This window comes from Bombina bombina, chromosome 1, assembly GCF_027579735.1.
Source record: "Bombina bombina isolate aBomBom1 chromosome 1, aBomBom1.pri, whole genome shotgun sequence".
In the NCBI taxonomy this organism is placed as follows: domain Eukaryota; kingdom Metazoa; phylum Chordata; class Amphibia; order Anura; family Bombinatoridae; genus Bombina; species Bombina bombina.
Genome location: NC_069499.1, coordinates 1,551,116,038 through 1,551,134,075, shown reverse-complemented (window position 1 = coordinate 1,551,134,075; position 18,038 = coordinate 1,551,116,038). Strand labels below are relative to the sequence as shown.

Genomic DNA, 18,038 nt, shown 5'->3' with positions numbered 1-18,038 from the left:
AGCTAAGTGTATCTGTTGTAAGCAAGCTGAGATTATATATCCGGTTATATTATGTAACAGTTGTCATGATAAGCTTTTGCATGCCGATAATGTTTCTATTAGTACTTGTACAGCGCCTGTTGTTCCTTCAACATCTAATATACATTATATCCTTGTTGATATGAAAAATTATATTGCTGATGAAATACAGAAGGCTATGTCTGCTATTCCACCTTCAAATAAACGTAAAAGGTCTTTTAAAACGTCTCATAAGTCTGATGAAATTTGTAATGACCGACAACATACTGAAATATCCTCCTCTGAAGAGGATCTCTCAGGTTCAGAAGATCCTACTTCAGACATTAAAATTGATAAATCTTATCTTTTTAAGATTGAATATATTCGTTCTTTATTGAAAGAAGTATTGGTTACTTTGTATATTGAGGAGTCTAATCCTCTTGATAACAAATCCAGTAAGCATTTAAATTCTGTTTTTAAACCTCCTGTGATTACTCCTGAGGTTTTACCTGTTCCAGATGCTGTTTCTGATGTGATTGCTAAGGAATGGTCTAAGCCTGGTGCTTCTTTTAATCCTTCTTCTAGGTTCAAGAAGCTATATCCTTTACCAGTGGCTAAATTGGAGTTTTGGGAAAAAGTCCCTAAGGTTTATGGGGCTATTTCTACTCTTGCCAAAAGTACTACTATTCCTATGGAAGATAGTAATTCTTTTAAAGATCCTTTAGATAGGAAGATTGAATCTTATCTAAGGAAAGCTTATTTGCATTCTGGCTATATTCTCAGGCCTGCCATTTCTATGGCTGATGTTGCAGCTGCATTAACTTTTTGGTTGGATGGTCTAGCACATCAGGATGCAGATCCTGATTTGTCTAGCATTATTCGTTTGCTTCAACATGCTAATCATTTTTTTTTATTTTTTTTGTGCAAATTTAAAAACAAATATTTATTGAATCCACATTATTAAAACACAGACAGGCATGGAGCAATAGCTTATGTTCCACTCCAAATTTAAACCTGTGGGAGCCCTAGTTTTTAATTTGTATATCCAGTACAGCTTTTTTTTTTATCTAAGATCTTGCATCTGTTACCACCCCTAGGTGATTATGTGGCTACATCAATAACTTTTATTTTGAAATTAGCAATATTTGTGAAATGTACATGGTTGAAGTGTCTTGCAACATTTTAATCCTTTTTGTAATTTTTTTTTTTCCAAAACAGCTTTATTGAGACACAAAAAAAAACTAGAGGTACAATACAGAATATTTCCGGTACATTTAAAGAATACATAACAAAGAGTAATCTGTACTTATTGGGTAAAGCCGATTAAAATCAATTTTAAAAACAAAGTCGAGAGAAGAAAAGAAGGAAAAATAAAGATGAAAGAAAGAGAAAACAAAAAAAAGAAAAACAACAAGAAAGAAAGCCCATACACAGTATATGTTTGACTCACATAATACAAAGGGATAAAAGCATGGGTTTTTCACAATAATGCTGAAATGGCATGTTACTAAATTCTCTAAGAAAAAATTGACAAACGTAATCTATCTCCCATAGCATATCAGATTAAATACTGAGTTCAGGTAGATGAATTTTGAAACTCTTCATAAATGAATGACTCCCAGATCATCTTTAGCTGTGCGTAAAGGGGCTCTTGTTTACGTAACACATATGAATATTCCTCTAACTCTAGTAACTCATGGAATCTATTATACCATTGGGGAAGGCTTGGTACCTCCGTGCGTTTCCAGTTTCTGGCTATAAGGGTCTTCATGCAGTTGCTGGCTATAAATACTATAAATACTATTTTTTTCTGGGAGGTGGGTAGTTTTCGTGGGATATTATTAAGTAACCATACCATGGGATCTGGTGGGATATCTATTTTTATCATCCTGGAAGTGACTTTTATAACATTATCCCAACTCGGTTGAATAAGAGGGCATGTCCACCATATATGTCCCATTGTACCCAAGGAGTTTTCGCAGCTCCAGCAGAGGCTGCTGGCTGATGCAAAAAGTTTGTTTATTCTGTGGGGGGTTAAATACCATCGCTGGATGATTTTAAGGTTAGTCTCCATAAGGGAGCAGGAGGAAGAAACTTTAGTGATATTGTTAAACATGTGTGACATGTCAGTCTGCGAGATTTCAACGTTCAGCTCAGCTGCCCATCTATCAACGTAAGCTGGAACATAACCCGGTGCGGGGGCCTGTAGCAAGGAGTAAGTTAAGGAGAGGGTGTGTTTCATTGGGTCTGGGGATTTACATAAAGATTTGAATGGAGTCAATGTGCGGGTGATATTTCTCCTGTCTGGGTGTTTGAGGATGAAAGAGCGACACTGATATAAGAAAAACCAATTTGAGAACATATGAAGGCCGCTGTCTAATAGACTATCTGAAGATATAAAAGCTTGTTCATTGCTTATTTGATACATCATGATCGCCCTGTTATGTGAGCTAAATTTTGTTGCTCCCCAATTTTGTCCCGGGGGAAAATCTACGTTGTCTGTGAGGGGTGTGAGGGGGGAGGACCTAGATGAGAGCAGTGGGTGCTTCGATCATATGTGGTCCCATGTATTGAAGGTCTCTTGAATTATGAAATTACTGTTGGATATCTGCAGCAACCCTGAACTACTCTGCCAGCAAAGGGATCCCAAATGTTGGGAGTGTGTGATGTTGTGCTCTAATTTTAGCCATTTTTTGTGGTCGTAATTCGTGAACCAATCGATTATGCGTTGTAGGAAGACAGCCTTTCTGTAGTTTAGTAAATTTGGAACCCCCAGCCCCCCATTTCTTATAGACAGGTACATAAGATGTTTGTTAATGCGTGCTTTGCGTTTGTCCCAGATAAAGTCCAAAATCTTATTCTGTAAGCTTGGCAGGAATCTAGGGGGTAGGGGGATTGGTAGTGTTTGTAGAAGATACAGGATCCTAGGGAGAATGTTCATCTTGACAGAGTTAATTCTGCCAAGCCAAGATATATGTTTGGATCTCCACGATGACATGTCAGCTACCAACGTGTTTTGGAGGGGTAAGTAGTTGGCCTGAAACAAATTTAAAATGTTTGGGGTTAGATGTATTCCCAGATATTTCAGGGACACTGGTTGGATGCGCAAAGGGCAGATTCCAGTGATCTGAGAGGAGACCTGATCTGTGCAATGTACTAGGATTAGTTCCGATTTGGACGTATTTATCAAATAGTTGGAGACTTTTTGGAATGCATCTAGCTCGCCCATTAGGGGAGGGATAGAGTTGATTGGGTCTGTTAGCGTAAAAAGAATGTCATCCGCGTATAGTAAAATTTTGTGATTGGTTTCTTGTACTGTTAGCCCATGTATGTTAGTGTTAGCACGCACAGCAGAGGCGAATGCCTCCACCACACACACAAACAGGAGAGGTGACAGCGGGCACCCCTGACGGGTGCCGTTTTTTATTGGGAAAGGTTTTGAAATTAATCCATTGACTCTCACCTTGGCGGTGGGGGAAGAGTAAAGGGCCATGATTTTGGAGATGAAAGAATCCCCTAGGTTATATTTATGTAGAATCTCCCGGAGGAAGTGCCAGCAGACGCAGTCGAAAGCTTTTTCCGCGTCCGCCGACACCACCGCGAGGGGGGTATGTGTGGAATGGGCGTAGTGGATTAGTTGAATTGACCTAACGGTATTGTCTTTGGATTCTCTGGACAGGACAAACCCCACTTGATCGCTGTCTATGATATGTGGGAGAAGCTTATTGAGTCTGTTAGCCAATATCTTGGCGTAAATTTTTAGGTCTACATTAAGTAGAGAGATAGGTCTGAAATTCGAGGCTACATCTGGGGGTTTACCCGGTTTCGGAAGAACTACTATATGGGCCTCTAGGGAGGACCTTGTAAATGGGTTATTTTCATCTACCGAGTTAAACACGGTGAGCATGTATGAGGAGAGTTTGTTCCTGAATATTTTGTAATATTGGTCCGAAAAGCCATCTGGGCCTGGGGCCTTGTTATTAGGGAGGTTTTTTATGACATCCAGGAGCTCCTCTTGAGATATCGGGCTGTTTAGGGTCTTTTGTTGGTCTGAGGAGATAGATGGGAGGGTTAAGTTGGATAGGTATTTTTTAATTTGTGAAGGTTTGGGGTCTGATGGCTGGGTTGTGCTATCATGTTGTGCATCTGGAAGGTTGTATAACTGAGAATAGTAGGCCCTAAACTCTTCAGCTATTTGTTCTGAGGTAAACAGTTCCCTGCCGTGGCTGTTTTTCAAAGTTAATATGTATCCCTTATGTAACCTTCTTTTTAATTTTCTAGCTAAGAGGGGGCCACTTTTGTTGCAACCTTCATAGTGCCTTTGTCTCAATTTGAGGGCGTTCTTTTTACATTCCTTTCCTAATAAGTGATTGATTTGCGCCTTACATTCCGAAAGTTGTTGTGCTATGGGAGCACTATCTGGTTGCTTCTTAAGTAGGTTTTCTAGCTTAGGGAGATTACTGGGAAGGTCATTGAGGAAACTATTAGTCTGTTTAGTCTGGTGAGCTTTAATGCTAATTAGGGCCCCTCTAATAACTGATTTGTGGGCTTCCCATAAAATTTTGGGATCGCTCACTGAGGTTTCGTTAATAGAAAAGTATTCATCCAAAGTCTTCTCTAACCGTTGGCAAATCAGGGGGTCTGTGAGTAAGGAGTCGTCCAGTCTCCACGCGTAGCATGAGGAGGGTCTGTCTGGCCACTTAAAGAAACAGCACAACATGGAGTGGTCTGACCAAGAATTAGGGACAATAGCTATGCTGTCAACTCTGGCCAGGCTATTAACGTCCGTCATAAAATAGTCCAATCTGGAGAATTTATGGTGAGGGTTAGAATAAAATGTATACTCTAGGCTCTCTGGATTGTGTACTCTCCATACATCATGTACAGTTAATTCCCTGAAGCAGTTCTTAACAGTGGAGATTATTCTGTGGGGGGTGGATGATAATTTGTTTGAATTGTCTAAGGTAGGGTTGAGGGTAAGGTTAAAGTCTCCACCCATTATTAAAGATCCCTTAGTGTTAACCAACAACGTATTGGTTAGAGATTTGAAAAAGGAGTCTTGTTTTGAATTAGGGGCGTACACATTCACTAGTGTTACCATTGAGTTATATAGTTTCCCGACTAGAATGATATACCTCCCCCCTCGGTCTGTCACCTTTGTGATTAATTGGAATGGAATATTGTTTTTAAAAAGTATTCCAACCCCATTAGTTTTTTGAGTGTTAGAAGCGTAAAAGGAGTGGCCAAATTTATACTCAAAAGTCTTGGGTTCTCGCCCTTTTAAGAAGTGGGTCTCCTGGGTGAACACTATGTCAGCTCCTTTTCTTCTAAAATCTCGTAGGGCTACAGATCTCTTATGGGGGTTATTAAGGCCCTGAGAGTTAACTGATAGGAAGGTCAAGTGTTTAGTATTTGGGGCCATCAGATATGAAGTGCGCTCCTAAGAGCGATCGAGCGCCTGGGATTACATTTAGGGACCAGTCTGAGATAAGTAGGAAATATAATAGGAATGCATCTACCTGTTGAGCGGTATGGAGAATAATCATAAACATTTGTGTAAGCTTTAAGAGAGTATGCACAATTTGTCAATACAACCATTAAGAAATGCCATAAATACATAACAAAAATTTTGAACATTTACCAAGAAAAAATAGTGCCGGGGTGAGACACTAACACGAAGGAGACACTAACACGCAGAGAGCGCTGACACCAACTTTAGAATTCTTAGGAACTAAAAGAAAAAAAAGGAAATTTTAACAAAAAACATTTCAAAACATACTGAACCTGGATTCATCTGGTCTCGGGATGACCACACTCCAGAATGCAAAAAGGCATCCTTACATAAAAGAGAAACCCTTTAGAGCACAATGTCCAATTATAGAACCTGTGAGAGTCCCAGAGCATTGAGAAAGTCCAAGATGAAATTCAGAAAGAGCGGATCACGTATTGCTTGTTGTACTTCCTCCTGCATCTAAGGCGGATGACTTGTTTCTTTTCTTTTTGGGGGCAACCCTCATCCATTTAGAACGAGAGTCTCTCTGAGGGAGGCCTTGTGATAGAGGAAGATCATCGCTGAGTGGTACATCTGAGGGGTGCGGATGTTGAAAAGACACTTGCAATGCTTCTGATAGTGGTTTGAGGTCCTGTTCAGACCTGTAAGTAAAGGTGCGGCCTTCATGTACGACTTGTAAACAGAAAGGGAATCCCCACCTATATCTTATATTCTTTTCTTGTAAGGTTTTTGTGATAAATCGGATGTCTTTTCTTTTTTGAATTGTTGTCGGGCTCAGGTCAAGATAGATTTGAATGTCAGAGTCCATGAAGCAGATGGTATGGGAAGATCTTGCAGCTGTCCAGATTTTTTCTTTATCCGTATACCTAAGAAATCTTAAAATTACATCTTTGGGTGGAGCATTTTGAGCTGGTGGAGGGCGCAATGCCCTATGGGCTCTGTCAAGCTCCATAGCCTCCGCCTGTGGATCTTTTAATAGAAATCTAAATAGATCTTGTATGTAGCTGTGTAGATTTGCCACCAAAACTGTCTCTGGGACGCCCCTGATCCGTAAATTATTTCAACGACCTCTGTTGTCGAGGTCTTCAATTTTATCTTGGAGACTGACTATTTGAGAATCATGGATGTTGGTTTGTGTGGTAACGCCATCAAATAAAGTATTCAGGGATTCCTGTTCCTCCTCTACATATTCCAGCCTGCTCCCTATTTCATTGATATCTTTTTTCATGCCGGCAATTTCTGTCTTGATTATGGATTTCAATGCTTCAAAATCCGCCTTGGTGGGCAGGTTAGCAATATCTGACTTTAGTTGACAGGCATAATCTGAAGTAATGGTCAGGGGGGCAGTCATGGAAGTTTGTGAGTTATGGTCTAAGGAGCTGTTTTCATCTGCATCTTGAGAATCAGTGCTTGCAGCAAGAAAAAACTGCTAACAGAGGCCTGTTGAGTGCTGTGTGCTTTAGTTGGTTTGTCTGGCTTCTGATTTCTTTTAGACGCCATGCTGTCCAGTGCACCTCCTTGCTGACAAAGTGCTGGGTTCCCAAGCTGAAACCTGGGTCTGCTGAAATGTGGGCCTTTAGTTATTTCTGGTGTGTTTTAATTCGATTTTAATCTCTTTTTTTTTTTTTATTATTTGGTATAGCTTAGTGTCCCAAGTGCAAGCATTTAAAAGTTCAGGCGAACAGGAGCCCTTAGGAAAATTCTGAAAGGCCTAAGGGCCTTATCTGTGGAGTATGTGTGGCGACCTAGGGAGTCAGTCTGAAGTGTTGCTCAAAGTATAGCCTAATCTGTTTCACCTCGCTATACCCTGCTATTTTGACAGTGCTTAGGAAGTAGTGGCACTTGTGTTAAGGGGAGTGTGCATTGAGAGTATTAAGGCAGATTGTAGTGCTCTATTACACGCTGCTAGACATTGCGTGTGCGTGTGACCCACAGGTATGTGCGTTGCGCTTGTTAGGCAGATGTAGCTGATAAGGATCAGTGAGCGCCCTTACTGACCTGCGTGTTAGCCGGGTAGTTGTTAGATGCGATGCGCCCGAGGAGGATTATCCGTTCTGATCAGGAGCGTGGGCTCTCAGGTACTCATGAGCGGCGTGCGCTGACAGGCCATAAACTAGGGTAGTTGCGATGCCCGGATCTTGTAAGGTCGCGCTGGCTCTGGTAACGGGCTGACTTATCGCCCTGTGCTTCAATGCGGGTACTGCTCCAGGGTTCCTGTCATTAAGAAGCGGCTAGTTCTTGTTCCACATTAACGCTTAATGATGTGTATCAGCCTCTCTACACACGGAGCTTCTCCTAACTGCGATCAAGCGCCATCTTGGTCAAGCTCCGCCCCTCCAACATGCTAATCATTTTATCTTTGATGCTATTTTTGATATCAAGATTGATGTTAAATCTATGTCTTTAGCTATTTTAGCTAGAAGAGCCTTATGCCTTAAATCTTGAAATGCTGACATTGTATTTAAATCTAGATTATTATCTCTATTTTTCCAGGGTAATAATTTATTTGGTTCTCAGTTATAATCTATTATTTCCACTATCACTGGGGGGAAGGGAGTTTTTTTGCCTCAAGATAAAAAATCAAAGGTAAATTTAAAGATTCTAATAGTTTTCCTTCCTTTCGTCAGAATAGAGAACAGAAAACCACTCCTTCCCCTAAAGTCTCCGATTCCAATTGGAAGCCATCTTCAAGTTGAAGTAAATCCAAGCCTTAAGAAACCAAAGCCAGCTCCCAAGTCTGCATGAAGGTGCGGCCCTCAAGCCAGTTCAGCTGGTGGGGGAGCAGATTGAAATTATTTCAAGACATTTGGGCAGATTCTATTCAAAATCAGTGGATTCAGAGCATTGTCTCTCAAGGGTATCAAATAGGTTTCAGAGTAAGACCTTTGAGAAGTTTCTTTCTCATGTTCCAACAAATCCTGTGAAAGTTCAGGCTTTTCTGAAGTGTGTTTCAGATCTAGAGCTTTCAGGGGTAATTATACCAGTTCAGCTTCAGGAACAGGGTCTGAGTTTTTATTCAAATCTATTTATTGTACCAAAGAAAGAAAATTCATTCAGACCAGTTCTGGATCTGAAGTTTTTGAATCGTTTTGTAAGGGTCCTGACTTTCAAGATGGTGACTATAAGGACTATTCTACCTTTTGTTCAGCAAGGTCATTTCATGTCCACAATAGACTTACAGCATGCTTATCTTCACATTCTGATTCATCCAGATCACTATCGGTTTCTGAGATTCTCTTTTCTAGACAAGCATTACCAATTTGTTGCTCTTCCATTTGGCCGAGCGACAGCTCCAAGAATCTTTTCAAAGGTTCTTGGTGCTCTTCTATCTGTAATCAGAGAGCAGGGTATTGCAGTGTTTCCTTATTTGGACGATATCTTGGTACTGGCTCAATCTTTTCATTTAGTAGAATCTCACACAAATCAACTAGTGTTGATTTTTCAAAGACATGGTTGGAGGATCAATTTACCAAAGAGTTTCTTGATTCCTCAGACAAGGGTCACCTTTTTAGGTTTCCAGATAGATTCAGTATCCATGACTCTGTCTTTAACAGACAAGAGACAAATGAAATTGGTTTCAGCCTGTCAAAACCTTCAGTTTCGATCATTCCCTTCAGTGGCTATGTGCATGGAAGTTTTAGGTCTCATGACAGCAGCATCGGTGCAATCCCCTTTGCTTGTTTTCATATGAGACCTCTACAGCTTTGCATGTTGCACCAATTGTGCAGGGATTATACTCAGATATCACAGTTGATATTCTTAAATCCCAACATTCAACACTCTCTGACTTGGTGGTTAAACCATCACCTTATTGTTCAAGGGGCCTCTTTTGTTCGTCCTTCCTGGACATGATCACAACAGATGCAAGTCTTTCAGGTTGGGGAGCTGTCTGGGGGTCTCTGACAGCACAAGGGGTTTGGAATCCTCTAGAGGTGAGGTTACCAATCAATATTTTAGAACTCTGTGCTATTTTCAGAGCGTTTCAGGCTTGGCCTCTATTAAAGAGAGAACTTTTAATTTGCTTTCAGACAGACAATATGTCAATCATCAGGGAGGGACTCGCGGGTCCTTTAGCAATAAAATAAGTATCACAGATACTTTCTTGGGCTGAATCCAACTCCTGTCTAATTTCTGTGATTCATATCCCAGGTGTAGACAATTGGGAAGCGGATTATCTTAGCCATCAGATTTTACATCCGGGGGAGGGGTCTCTCCATCCAGATGTGTTTTTTTCAGATTGTACAGATGTGGGGGCTTCCACAAATAGATCTGATGGCTTGCCATCTAAACAGGAAACTTCCCAGATACCTTTCCAGGTCCAGGGATCCTCAGGCGGATATGGTGGACGCGTTAGCAGTTCCTTGGTCTAACCAACTTGCTTATATTTTTCTACCTCTGGTTCTTCTTCCAAGAGTGATCTCCAAGATCATAATGGAACAATCTCACCAACACCAGCATGGCCTCACAGGTTTTGGTATGCGGATCTTGTCCGGATGTCCAGTTGCCAACATTGGTCACTTCCTTTAAGGCCAGACCTTCTGTCTCAATGGTCGTTTTTCCATCAGGATCTCAAATCACTAAATTTGAAGGTATGGATATTGAACACTTAGTCATAGAGGTTTCTCTGACTCAGTAATTAATACTATGTTGCAGGCTCGTAAGTCTGTTTCAAGGAAGATTTACTATCAGGTTTGGAAAACCTATATTTCATGGTGTTCTTCTCATAAATTCTTTTGGCATTCTTTTAGAATTCCTAGAATTTTACAGTTTCTTCAGGACGGTTTGGATAAAGGTTTGTCTGCAAGTACTTTGAAGGGACAAATCTCTGCTCTATCTGTTTTCTTTCATAGAAAGATTGCTAAACTTCCTGATATTCACTGTTTTGTTCAGGGTTTGGCCCGTATCAAGCCTGTTATTGTCTATTTCTCCTCCATGGAGTCTTAATTTGGTTTTGAAAGTTGTGCAGGCTCCTCCTTTTGAGCCTATGCATTCTTTGGATATTAAACTACTTTCTTGGAAAGTTTCTGAATTGTCTGCTCTCTATTGTGAGTCTCCGGTTCCTCTTTTTCCATCAGGATAAAGCTGTTTTGCAGACTTCGTTTAAATTTCTTTCTAAGGTTGTGAATTCTAACAAAATTAGTAGGGAAATTGTTGTTTCTTCCTTGTGTCCAAATCCTAAGAATTCTCTTGAAAAATCGTTACACCCTTTGGATGTGGTAAGGGCTTTGAAATACTATAAACAAAGGTGAAGGCCGCACAATGGTTCCAATAGAAAAAAACAAAGGTTTATTATTAAAATACAACCCGGACAGACATGGATAGGTAGGCTGACGCGTTTCATGCCCCTAGTGGTGCTTCATCAGAGAATTGAGTCTTCTCAATGGTTCTCACATTTTTTGGGCCTTGCACCTTGCATGGAAGTTTACTGTACATCAAGGGCTGTGGCACACGTCGTTGGTTGGCATGTGACGTCATCAATCTCAGACACCGCTTGCTCCTGGGTCTCTGCTAGCTGTTGCGGCTGCACTTTCACCTTCTCTACTTTGAAATACTATGTTGAGGCTGCTAAGGATTTCAGGAAGACTTCTAGTCTATTTGTTGTCTTTTCTGGTTCTAGGAAAGGTCAGAAAGCCTCTGCCATTTCTTTGGCATCTTGGTTAAAGCTTTTGATTCACAAGGCTTATTTGGAGGCGGGACAGTCTCCGCCTCAGAGAATTACAGCCAATTCTACTAGATCAGTTGCCACTTCTTGGGCTTTTAAGAATGAAGCTTCAGTTGATCAGATTTGCAAAGCAGCAACTTGGTCTTCTTTTCATACATTTAGTAAAATTTACCATTTCGATGTATTTGCTTCTTCTGAAGCAGTCTTTGGTAGAAAAGTTCTTCAGGCAGCTGTCTCAGTTTCATTCTTCTGTTTATAAGAAGAACTTATTTTTTGGATTTAATTTCTCAGCGGAAATGGCGGTTTTTATTTTATCCCTCCCTCTCTAATGACTCTTCTGTGGACTTCCACATCTTGGGTATTTTATCCCATACGTCACTAGCTCATGGACTCTTGCCATTTACATGAAAGAAAACATAATTTATGTAAGAACTTACCTGATAAATTCATTTCTTTCATAATGGCAAGAGTCCATGAGGCCTATCCTGTTTTTGGTGGTTATTTTTTTTGTCTAAAAGCACAATACTATTTTCCAGTTCCTCTTTTTTGTATGCTTTTTTACTCCTTTTTACATCTCACTACTTGGCTATATGTTAAACTAAGGTGTGAGTGTGGTGGGAGGTGTATTTATAGGCATTTTGAGGTTTGGGAAACTTTGCCCCCTCCTGGTAGGAATGTATATCCCATACGTCACTAGCTCATGGACTCTTGCCAATATGAAATAAATTAATTTATCAGGTAAGTTCTTACATAAATTATGTTTTTCTGTTAAGCCTGGGAAATATGCTACAGACTTTACTAAAGGGGCATTATAGTTGAAAAATGACATGCTCTAATTGGTTAGAGCATGTCATTTTAAGACTAGCGATCCTGCATCTCTATGTGTTTAACAGCAAAGGGGCGAAGTAGCGATTGGGACCGCAGAGCACTGCTGTTTCCGAGCAGCAAGTTCCACTTAGAAATCACCATTGATAGACGCACCGTGTAATATGATGTGAATTATTATTTTTTTGCACAGATGAATAAAGAGTAACTAACCCCTTCATGTATGTATCAAGCACTGCTGTCCAGGATATCTGCGGTATGTGTCCCTCTATATTTTGATTTACAAAACTTTAATTCCTGATCTGTAAAACTGAAAAAATCAATAGCGACTGGTGTCTACTCACTGGTACTAATGCGCTTGCACTACTAATGTTTGTTTATATCTGTGGTGACTGTGTTCTCTTCCACACCTACTACACATAGAAAACCCTTTATCCAAACTGCCTGGGACCAGAAAAGATTTGAATTTTAATCAAAATATATATTAATAAAACAGTCTGGATTTCAGAATAAGTTTGGATTTTGGTCATTTGTACCTGTATTGCAATCTAACAAGCATTTATTTGCAGCTAATCCTAGCAAATAGTGCCACTGGGGCCGATTTATTATGTGTCTGTCCGACATGATCCGATTAGCGGATCATGTCAGACAGACATCGCTGAATGCTGAGAGCAATACGCCCTCCGCATTTATCATTGCAACAGCAGCTCTTGTGAACTGCTGGTGCAACGCCGCCCCCTGCAGATTTGCGGCCAATCGTCCGCTAGCAGGGGGTGTCAATCAACCCAATCGTATTCGATTGGGTTGAATTGCCGCAATGTCTGTCCGCCTCCTCAGAGCAGGGGGACAGGTTATGGAGCAGCGGACCTTAAGGCTCGCCAGAAACACGGGCCCTCAAGATCCATATGGTGCTTGATAAATGGGCCCCTATGTATAGATTTTGTTCCCAAAGCTACCAAGGAGATTTAGAGGTCTGATTCTTCATTCTTCTAGAAATAGACAGAAAATCACTGAGGCTTCCTTGTCCTATTGGTTTTATTCTTTATTACTTACTGTTACATACGAGATGAGCATCTTGCAATGGGTTCCACATCTATAAGCTTGTGAGAAGTACAGGAAAAATGTAAATAATCATTGTTTGTTAGCAGCTAAATGTCCCCCAAGCTCCGCCCACAGCTTTCTTCTTGTCCAGTGAGCTGTTTTCTTGTATGATAGTTTAGCAGAGCACGTTTAATATTTTTTAGTTTGCTATTTCAAATTGCACATGCACAAATCAGCGTATGCCAGTAGGAAAACGTATTCACGAGTCGATCATTCGAGAAACTTAACACACCAAAATATACCCGTAATAGGTGGGTGGAGCTTGCCGGACATTTTCGGCTCCTAACAAACAATATTTACACTTTTCATGTACTTCTTACAAGCTTATAGTAGCTGTAGGTTGCCGGATGCTTCTCTGATATGTAACAAAAAGTGATCAAAATTAGGTATTGGGTCTAGACTGTCTCTTGAAGGTTAATTCCAGAAGATATAAATACTATTCGCAGTAGTGCAAGGCAGCCATTTTGTTTTCACTGCATCTATTTTCAAAGTTTGATTAGTTTAATAGTGTTTTTCAGCTCCAGTTCTCAGGCCTCCCCACCAGGTGGAGCACAGGTGAAATTATCATCTGATTAGTAACCATGGTTATTAACCTTGTCTCTCCCAATCCTGATAATCTGGCATGTTAGGGAGGCCTGGATTTAAAACCCCTGATTTAATGTGATATAGCAGCAAACAGAAGACAAATTCTAATCTTCCTCAAACTTTGCTTTGTTGCAGACCCATATTGACCAAGAGTTCATATATACAACAAATTACATTTTTATCATCAAAGTGAAAACAATGTTTTCTAATTTAGTTATTTTTTTTACCTAAAACAAAGTAAGTAAATCAACAACTGATATTAATTAAAGGGACAGATAGAGCACACAATTTTAAACAACTTTCCAATTTACTTCTAGCTGGTGACTGGTAGTTGTACAAATATGTCTCTTGTCCTTGAATCACCAGATATGTTCAGCTAACTCCCATTAGTGCTTTGCTACTTCTGAACAAAGGATACAGAGAGAGCGAAGCAAATTTGATAATACATGTAAAAAGTTGTTTAAAATTGCATTCTTTATCTGAATCATGAAAGTTTTTGACTTTGCTATCCTTTTAAGCTTAAAGGGACAGTTCACCCCAAAATGTTCTCCCCTTTAAATTGTTCCCAATGATTCATTTTACCTGCTGGAGTGTTTCAAATTGTTTACAAGTAGCTCCTTTAGCCCTATTTTGGAATTTGAAATAGCTGATTTAGCCTGTGGTATCCCAACCTATACTGAAAGTTTCTATACTGGAGTTCATTCTATTGAATAGCCTAAGTAAACACAGCCAGCAGAAGAAATTACACTCGCAGTGGGATGCGGGATAGTTAAGTAATAAAATGATAATTTTCCATTGTTCTCTCTGAGTATTGAGTTTTGGTTTTCTAGACAAATATAAGATAAGGAAGCAAGTCTGTATACATAAAAGTGATAACATAATGAGATCTGATATTACCAGAAGCTCAACCCATTGTAATAGGCTGTGGTTTAAAAGCACAAAACCAGCTACTTCATATACACAAATAAACCTGAAAATGCAATTTCTCAAATATTTTATACTCTGCAGTTGGTATAACAAGTCATTGTAAATACATTCATATAAAAACAATTTTATAGTGTACTGTCCCTTTAATCCCACAGAGCCGGTGCTCTGGTATGGTATGAAGAATAAATCACTTAAATAATCTGTGACATGGATTTTTAGTAGAATTATTTTGAGGGTACTCTATATAGTACAGCTGATTTGAGGGTAGTCACTGGGCACAGTGACACTATGGGCTCACAGTTAGGTCAAGCTTTCTGGATATCACAGATGGATTTTGCTGGAGTAGAGCTTGGGTGATGTTTTAGCAACAACCATTTTGGAACATGGAACACAGCACATTTCTGTACAGTTCAGTGTGTGTTTCACAACACAACTATAATACTGAGCTACTGTATTTAGGTGAAATACTTACGCCTTAGGGTTTTCTGTGATTTGTTTTATAACTTGACAGTAAACCTCATCAATCAGAGCTTGTTTCTCTCTGCATAACTGTGGATAAAATAGATTTTTATTTACTCCTTTCCCTATGTACTCTCATCATTAACATCAAAATGGACATTCCTCGCTTCATCCATCTCCTCTGACAAACCCACTCTATCAATTCTTCCAACCTATTGATCACCTCCCTCATTCCTATTCTATCAATTATCCCAACCTATTGATCACCTCCATCAAGCCCACTCTATCAGTTGTCCCAACCTATGGATACCCTCCCTCAATCCTTCTCTATCAATTCTCCCAACCTACCCATCCCCTTCCTCAAGCCCACTCTATCAAATCTCCCAACCTACTGATCACCTCCCTCAAGCCCATTCTAAAAATTCTACCAACCTACACGTTCCCTTCATCAAGCCCACCCTATCAATTCTCCCAACCTACTGATCACCTCCCTCAAGCCCATTCTAAAAATTCTAACAACCTACCCATCCCCTTCATCAAGCCCACCCTCTATCAATTCTCCCAACCTACTGATCACCTCCCTCAAGCCCACTCTATCAATTCTCCCAACCTACTGATCACCTCCCTCAAGCCCATTCTAAAATTCTACCAATCTACACGTTCCCTTCATCAATCCCACCCTATCAATTCTCCCAACCTACTGATCACCTCCCTTTAAGCCCATTCTAAAAATTCTACCAACCTACCCATACCCTTCATCAAGCCCACCCTATCAATTCTCCCAACCTAATGATCACCTCCCTCAAGCCCACTCTATGAATTCTTCTAACCTTCTGATCAACTTCCTCAAGCCTTCTCTATCAATTCTCCAAACCTACTGATCACCTCCCTCAAGCCTTCTCTATCAGTTCTCCCAACCTACCCATCCCCTTCGTCAAGCCCACTCTATAAATTCTCTCAACCTACTGAACACGTCTCTCAAGCCTATCCTAAAAATTCTACCAACCTACCAGTCCCCTTCCTCAAGTCCAATCTTTCAATTCTCCCAACTTACTTATCAACTCCCTCATGCCTTCTCTATCAATTCTCCGAACCTACCCGTCCCTTTCTTCAAGCCCACTATATCAATTCCCTCAACCTACTGATCACCTCCCTCAAGCCCATTCTATCAATTCTCCCAACCTACCCGTCCCCTTCCTCAAGCCAACTGTTACGGCACCCCCAGGCATAAAAGCGTTAAACCGCCGTGCAACGGGATTGTTCCCATAGCCAGAAGGACAGCTACAGGAGACACCATTCCATGGATTTACATGGATTTTACAATTGGGGGCAATGCAACAGAATGGAACCAGCAGTGTTATACGAGGAGGAGGACCTGGATGGCCGGGATGCATTAAGGAAAGGCATCTGGTACCAGGCCATGGATAATGTACAATACGAGTGGGGTGAGAGTCTCCCCAGTGAAAAGCAGTGGTTGCAGAAGCAAGTGGCCCTGTGGATGCCCTTCCTGGGAGAGCGGCCCCTGGGGGAATGGGTGAAGGAACTAGAGCACTGGGTATGGCAGGAGCTATGGCTGGAGGATGCCTACCAGGCGCCGAGCATGATGCCTGGACAGCCGAGCATGACAAACCAGAGGGAGAGGAGTTTGATGGTCCTGGCTTGTTATGGGAGTCCTTTGCAGAGCCTGACTTCGGGAGCCCTGCACAGACCAGACTTCAGGACATTTTCCATGAGAGAGAGGCTAGGCATGACTGGGATGACCCCCATGAGGTAGAGCAAGACCTGGCTCACCTAGCAACCCTGGAGTGGGAACTGGAGCAGGTCTACCGAGATCTCTTCCACTCCATTGGGAAGGCTCAGCAGGACAGCAAGGTGACAGACCCAGATGCAGACCCGTTCAGCTGGGAAGATATTGTGGAGATTTACTGGGAAGGACCCCAGGTGGCCGGTGGAGATGGTACAGAGGTCTCTCCAACGGTCCTGCAGGGAATTGGGAGACCAGTCTCCATTCCCCAGAGGCAGGCTGAGTTACAGGGGGCAGAGACAGTTGGTCCTGTCCCCCAGCAGCAGAGGGATATGCAGGGAATTGGGAGCCCAGTCTCCATTCCCCAGCGGCAGGCTGAGTTACAGGGGGTAGAGACAGTTGGTCCTGTCCCCCATCAGCAGAGTGATATGCAGGGAATTGGGAGCCCAGTCTCCATTCCCCAGCAGCTGGAAGTATGTATGGGAGAGGAGCTTGATACCCCCTCTCCCCAGCGGCAGCTTAACGCACCAGGGGGAGACAGTAAGCCCCACAACCGTGCAGATGGGACCGTGGTCTCTGCATTTACAGCACAGGGGGTAGGGACAGTCGGTCCTGTCCCCCAGCAACAGGGCTGTTTAGCCAAAGGGGAGACGATCGGTCTCCCCATCCAGCAGCACAGCTATGTATCCAAAGGGGAGACGATCGGTATCCCCCTCCAGCAACCAGGCTCCCACCAGGCTACTTCCGTGGTAGTGCTGGCACCTGGGCAGAGTACAGCTGGTCTCTGCCCACCTCGCAACCCACCAATTCAGCGTACCAGTCTCCCACACAGCTGTGGTGAGGCACCTGGACATGGACAAGTTCTCCCCGTACTCAGGTGTAGTAAGCATTTATTGTGGGTGGGCTGTACTACTAATTGTGTTTTAAGGGTGGGTTGCTGGACTAACCAGGGCACTGACCGGCAGGAGGTCAGATACCCTGTTAGTCTGTTTGGAAAAGGGGAGAGATGTGACGGGACCAATCTTGCCACTGTGCATTGGAGGAGCCTGGTTGCCCGTCTGCTGCCTTTAGACTATGGCCCCATGTTGAAACGCTTGATTTTCCCCTACAAAGACTGTGACGTGAGTCACCAAGATCTGAGGGCCTGTTATGGAACATTCTTTGGGCTGGAGGTACATGGGCTTAAGGATACCCAGAGACTGCATGGAAATGTGGAATTTTATATG

General features: G+C 41.8%; 1 protein-coding gene across 1 annotated transcript in view; it reads right to left on the bottom strand.

Annotated features, from left to right (window-relative positions):
• MYO15B (myosin XVB) overlaps positions 1-18,038 on the bottom strand; it is a 214,696-nt gene that overhangs the window by 47,561 nt on the left and 149,097 nt on the right. The window contains exon 35 of the mRNA XM_053722137.1: positions 15,082-15,158. Coding sequence (XP_053578112.1) covers positions 15,082-15,158 — 77 coding nt within the window. The remainder of the gene's footprint in view (positions 1-15,081; positions 15,159-18,038) is intronic.